General features: G+C 34.6%; 1 protein-coding gene across 1 annotated transcript in view; it reads right to left on the bottom strand.

Annotated features, from left to right (window-relative positions):
• Positions 1-1430: 1430 nt before the first annotated feature.
• Positions 1431-7118, bottom strand: part of LOC107756674 (multidrug resistance-associated protein 5-like) — a 37596-nt gene continuing 31908 nt past the window's right edge. The window contains 5 exon segments of the mRNA XM_016573874.1: positions 1431-2296; positions 3823-3994; positions 5000-5128; positions 6378-6537; positions 6657-6849. Coding sequence (XP_016429360.1) covers positions 2198-2296; positions 3823-3994; positions 5000-5128; positions 6378-6537; positions 6657-6849 — 753 coding nt within the window. The 3' untranslated portion in view covers positions 1431-2197.

Below are 7118 nucleotides of genomic sequence, written 5' to 3'. Positions count from 1 at the left end.
ACAACATAAGAGTCCCTCCAGCACAACAAATGGAGCTTCTTTGATGGATTTTACTTTCTCGCAGCGTCGTTGTGGTTAATTTGTTTTGTGTTGTGTTTTTGGAAGTGAGTTCCATGGAATCATCAATAATTTTTCGTAGTACATAATGTTTATATAACGTTTTTCTTTATATAATGTATGCCATATAAAAAAAAAAAAAGTCCAAACAGTTTAAATACTAGTGCTGTCAAACGATTAATCGCATCCAAAATAAACGTTTTTATTTACATAATATATGTGCGTGTACTGTGTATATTTATTATGTATATAAACACACACATGCATATATATATATATATATATATATATATATATATATGTGTGTAAATATTTTTAAAATATTTACACGTATGTTTATATATTTATATATACATCATAAATATACACAGTACACACACATATATTATGTAAACAAAAACTTTTATTTTGGATGCGATTAGTCGCGATTAATTGTTTGACATACTACAAATAATGCATAATTAGAAATGACATGAAAATCGACAAAAGATGTTAAAACACACACACACACACACACACACACAAACACTAACAGACTTGGGTTTCCATGTTTTATGGTGACTTTCCATAAACAATGACTTTTATACTGTGCAAACTGTATTCTATCCCCTTAACCTAACTCTCACAGGAAACGCTTATTTATTGATTGATTGTTTGTATTTTTACATTAAAAAAACAACAACACACAACTTATTATGATTTATAAACTGTTTCCCCAAAAAGTGTCTCCACAAGGTCAAAAAAATAAATAAAATAAATAAAAAATTACCATGGTTTACCTAAACCACACACACACACACACACACACACACACAACAGTTAAATGTATAAATATAATCTTTATTCAATAAAGCATTTTTATAACAATCATAAAACAAGTGTTCATAAAACAACCACAAAACTATAATCTCTGAATCATAAAGAACAAGGCAACTCTTAATAATAAGCATACTGTATCTAAGCTTATGAACCAATTTCTCTTTATCTTGATATTTCCAAGATAAACATCTAAACAGATACTGCACGGTATGCCATATATATTTATACAAAAATATATATAGACCCCCAAAGGCCTTGCATGTTTCAGGTACATAAATGTTCACTGTGCAATTTCAGCCTGGAAAATAAAACCAACCAAGTCATCCATTCCTGAAGAGATCACAAAGTGTAGTCTTGATATGAAGTAGTACAGTCACTCCTCAAGAATGAATGAGATATTTAGCATTACAATCTTCCCAGCCTCCATGTGTGCATGAAACTACCTTGATTTCAAACATAAATTAAAGTCTCTTTGGATTCCCGTGAATCTTCTGAGGATATAATCAACCCAGCATAATGACAATCAATGAAAGTTGTAAGCAAAAAAAAAATAAAAAAACCAGAACAGCATATTACGCAGAAATAGTACAAATAAGAACGTTGAATTATTGCAAGAATTCACATTGCACATTTCCGTCACTAAAACACTATTTGCACAATGCTTTTGACAGATATCTGCTAAATATATCACAGCAGAGGCACAAAACTTACACAGTATGAGTAACAACAAAAGCACAAGCAGATAATACAAAATGATTCTAATAAAAATAAAACATTTTGTGCTGATTTCTGGAATGTTTGATATGTGTGACTGATCTGAACGTCATCTTTGGTTGGATTCATATATGCCTGAAAACCTCAGAAACAAATAAGGAAAATCAATAGGATACCTTATGGTCGATACATATCTTGCATACTTTTACACAGCAAATAAATGCTGAAAGACAGGAAAACAAATACATTATCAGTGTGCAAAATTTACTTCCACCAAACCCAAACTGGTATGAGAAACACACTCAGTCAACACTTGTTCAGACTGACTCCAGGAGTCCTGATGCTTCTGCGGAAGGCAGGATTCTTCAGCCACGTAACACAAATAAAGTGCCATCAACATAAACGTTCCCGTCGGACATCATACACTATACAAACTCAGAATCTCTCTGTGTGCTAATAACAACGTGATCATCGTCTTAAAGTACACCAAACAAACTGACAATCTCAGTTTGAGCAGCTTCAAGGATTTCAGTCTTCTCAGCAGGCTGGAGGAGCTCTGCTATCTCTGGATGTGTCTCTCTGGATGTCTTCAGTGGCTGCTGACGTCTTAGGGGTGACTAAGCGTTTCTTCAGCTGCCAACATCATGGCACGAAAACGTGAGTTTTCATCAGCCAGCAGGTTTGAAGGGGTGTCAAACTCCAAAATCTATTTCAAAGATGAGAAGATGTCACATCAGCATGACTTTGACTTACTACTGTACATGCAGTCCATACTGTGTATTACAGGCAGTGTTTTGACACAAAATATCAAACCAAGTGCAATCTCTAAACAAATGACACATTATGATTTAATACTAATTTTATTGCTCTGAGTCAGTTATTCTACACATAGAAAGAATACATCCGATAAATGCATTAACGGTTTGAAAACACACCACTGTTAAACATGTAATTTCAATTTCATGTGTTAATGTTAATTTGACAGCTCTCTCAATGTATATACACCGCATTTATAGAATAAAATGTCTAACACGATTATATTTTCACATTCACATGTAATCTGACATGTAAGATTCATTATGCTCTGTGAGATTTCTACAGACTGCACCTGTTGCGTTTGATTATCACATTAATTATGAACCTGAAAAATGACAATTCTTCAAATATCTTGATTTTGAGTGTTATATCTATGGTTTTAGCAGTAAAAAAAAAAACATTGTAAAAACTTGTGTTTTTGGATGCTTGAGCTGTTTCTTGTAAATGCCACTTGGTTTAATGTTTTGTTGTCTATGCACTGACACTTAAACATAAGGGTGAGCGATACTGGCAAAAAATGATTTCAATAATTTTGGGGATCTTGTCGATATCGATAACTAGATGAGTGTGTTTTTATGCTGGTACTTAAGGCTCCCAAGGACAGTAGGACAGTTAGAGATTAAGGTTTCTCTCTCTCTCTGGTTTTATTGGCGGGTCGCAACCAACTTGTTCAGGTGCATACCGCCACCTACTGTACCGGGGTGTGCAACTTCAGGGCTTCATGTACTTAGCATAGTTATAATCATAAAAAAAATACAAATAAAATTCCCATTTCCTATATGCTGTGCTCTAACCCTGTATCTTTAAGAAAATTAAAGAGAGCCTTGCTACATTCCCACATTTTCTCATCTGCCCCCAAAATCCCCTTCAAACTCCATTCTTGAAATTAAGGTTTATAAAGTTGTAAATATGGATATTTTTCTGACACAAACGCATTGCTTCACTTCAGAAGGCCTTTATTAAGCCCCCGGAGCCGTGTGGACGTCTCTTATAATGGATGGGTGCAATTTTTTGGACTTCAAATTTTGGGCTACCATCCACTCCCATTATAAAGCATGTATTAGCCTGGACATTAATTAATTTAACTCCAATTGTATCCGTCTGAAAAAAGAAAGTCATATACACCTCGGATGGCTTGAGGGTGAGTAAATCATGGGGTAATTTTCATTTTTGGGTGAACTACCCCTTTAAATCGATTTCTAGGGACATTTTTACCTTTGTAAGGTTTTTTCTAACCTTATTAGATGTAAGCTTAATCTTTTATGTCCAGTTCTTATGGTTAATCAGTGCATTGATTTAGAATAATAAGACACTATAGGAGTGTTTTCAGTCCATTGAAGAAAACAAAACAAAACAGTCTTTGGGGTCACTGTATCATAATCATTAAAACAACAGCAGATGAAGGAGGAGACCCACCTGCCCCTGGTCCAGGACCATGATCCTGTCACAGTTCAGCACAGTGTTGAGGCGATGCGCGATCACGAGAGTGCTGCAGCCACTGAACGAGGTGCGAATGGTGTCCTGTATGAGGCGGTCTGTCTCTGTGTCAATCGCAGCTGTTGCCTCGTCTAACAGCAGGATCTGAAACACACGTCACAAGATTACATGCAGCACAAATCTGTGATCATGAACGTTATGGCCAGTCATTTCTCCTGCACTGTAATGTTTTTTAGAGCACGCTCTTTTTTTGTGTGTTTTGACATGTGACAATTTTAATAATTTTTGTGACATACAGTATGTGACAATTTTATAAGGGTCAATTTTTCGAAATTGAGATTTATACATCATATGAAAGCTGAATAAATAAGCTTTGATGTATGGTTTGTTAGGATAGGACAATATTTGGCCGAGATACAACTATTTGAAAATCTGGCTTTTGTGCTCCAGGGTCACATATGTCTAACTGAAACGGTGGCAGGACAAATCGAATGGCTTGTCTTGTAATTTTTTTTAAATAGCCAATAGTCTATGGTGATTTGAAGTAATGAAGTAAATACACAAATTATTCAGTAAAGATATATGATTATTATTATGTTGTATAAACTGGTGGATCTCAACCAGGGGACCTCAGCAAACGCTTAAGAGGGCCTCTCAATGACTTAAAATACATTACAATACATTGAAAATAACTTACTTATTTGAAAAAGTAACTCAGATATTCTCTTGTAAATTAAAAAAGTAATGCATTACTTTACTAGTTACTTGAAAAAAAGTAATCTGATTACGTAACTCGCGTTACTTGTAATGCGTTACCCCCAACACTGGCTGGAAGTGTTCAAATAGTACTCATACACAACAACTAAAATGAGCAGCACTATGCACTTTTTGTTTTTGTTTGTTAAAAATGTTTAAACAAGCAAAAAATACTGGTTGGGTGACTTACAACATAACATGGTATCTACTAACATGTACTACAGACTCTTATTAACTTTGCTTAATGCTGAGCAGTATTTACCACAAGGTTTTTTTTTTCTTCCAAATAGCGATAATCAAATTAGGTTTTAATGATAATTAAAATATTAAAACGGTAATACTAACCATTGGGACTTTTAATCGTGGTTTATCGTCAAACCAGCGATCGTTTCATTCCTACAGTAAGTCAGACTTTGGAAGATCAATCCAAAACCTTCTGCTCTTACTCACCATGTCCTTAATGTGCGTTTTCTCCAGTGCTTCCCAGATCTGTGCATCTGTATATTGATCCCAGGGATCCAGATTTGATCTGTTGGTTATATAAGCAACTTAGTCAGCATAAACTGACCCTAGTCTTACTGCACACGCTTCATCAAGAAGATGTTATTCTTAAGGGGAAAAAAATGTTTGTCTTTGTAATCTTTCATCAAAATGTAATTATTTGCTCTACTTCTGAAATGCCATTCAAAAGTTTGGGATCAGGAAGATTTTTAATGAAAGAAGTCTCTTCTGCTCATCAAGGCTGCATTTATTTGATCAGAAATATAGTAAAAACAGTAATATTGTGAAATATTATTACAATTTAAAACAAGTGTTTTCTATTTGAATATATTGTTAAACTGTAATTTATTGCTGTGATCAAAGCTGAATTTTCAGCATCATTACTCCAGTCTTCAGTGTCACATGATCTTCAGAAATCATTCTAATATGCTGATTTATTATCAGTGCTGGAAACAGTTCTGCTGCTTATTATTTCTTTGGAAACTTTGATACTTTTTTTTAGGATTCTTTGATGAATAAAGTTCAAAAGAACAGCATTTATTAAAAATAGAAATCTTTTGTAACAATATAACCCTTTACTATCTCTTCTTATCAATTTAACACTTCCTTGCTGAATAAAAGTATACATTAAAAAAAAAAAAAAAAAAGAAAAAGAAAGAAAAAATGTACTGACCTAAAACTTTTGAACAGTGGTGTAAATTGTTACAAAGAATTTCTTTTTTGAATAAATGCTTTTTTTTTTTTTTTTTTTTACTTTTTATTTATCAAAGAATCCTGAAAAAATATCACTGGTTCCAAAAAAATATTAAGCAGCACAACTAATCAGCATATTAGAATGATTTCTGAAGGATATCACACCGAAGACTGGAGTAATGATGCTGAAAATACAGCTTTGATCACAGAAATATATTACATTTTAAACCATATTAAAAAAAAATAATAATAATATGTAATAATATTTCACAATATTACTGAAGTTTTTTTTTTTTTTTAATAAATGTGGCTTAGATAAGCATCTGAGAGCCTTCTTTAAAAAAAAACATTAAAAATATTACTGATCCAAAACTTTTGAACGGCAGTTTATATAATGCCCACTTTTTTACAATCCGATCTATTCCAGATGGATAAAATGTCTAGTCCTATATTTTGTCTTGTTGAATATCCTGTTTCACATTGAAGTACTGTATGTGACACTGTGCAAGTTAAATGGGTTGCATCATTTTGACTCCAGGAATGAGAACACACGGCTAGTCTTGGTAAAGTGACGTGGACCGTACCTGACAGTACCAATGAAAAGAACTGGCTCTTGGGGGATGACTGATAGCTTGCTCCTCAAGTCCTCCAGACCAATGTGAGCGATGTTGACACCATCAATGATGATTGATCCTCGGCTGAGCTCTGCTAGTCTGAAGAGTGCGACGCCCAGTGAAGATTTCCCTGAAGAAACAACCCACCTGTGTCACAATCTATTTCTTCCACCAGTAATACGACCGCAGCAGTACAGACGAACACAAACGACATCTGAGAGTATAAAATAGCCAAGTAGACAGGTGTACCTGAACCCGTTCTGCCAACTATCCCTACGGTCTCTTCTGGAAGTACACTAAAGGAGAGATTCTTCAGAACCAGAGGAAGGTCATCCCGATATCGCATTTCTACATTCTGGAAGGTGATTCGTCCGTCTTCCGGCCAGCTGGAAGCAGGAGCGGAGGAGCCGCAGATCTGTCGAGGACCTTCGCTTTCCAGGTTCTGAGTGAATAATGATTATCCGCATTATTTTTAACGTAAGAGCAGCTGCGGCCATTATAGTAACTTGAACGTGCGAGGCTTCCGGTGTCATTCAGCTGTACAAAATAGTCTGTTATGCTGCTTGATATTGCAAACTGGTATATGTTATGAAATTATTTTAATGCATAATTATAAACACACTGGTTTGTAGTAGGGATGTGAGAGACTAGTTGACTAGATGATACTGCCGCTGCTAGTAAGCACTGGAAAAACTAGTCTTTTTTTTTTTT

This window comes from Sinocyclocheilus rhinocerous, unplaced genomic scaffold (assembly GCF_001515625.1).
Source record: "Sinocyclocheilus rhinocerous isolate Xijiao unplaced genomic scaffold, SAMN03320098_v1.1 scaffold892, whole genome shotgun sequence".
NCBI classification, from domain to species: Eukaryota; Metazoa; Chordata; class Actinopteri; order Cypriniformes; family Cyprinidae; genus Sinocyclocheilus; species Sinocyclocheilus rhinocerous.
The sequence above is the reverse complement of the archived record's forward strand: the minus strand, read 5'-3'. Positions and strand labels throughout refer to the sequence as shown.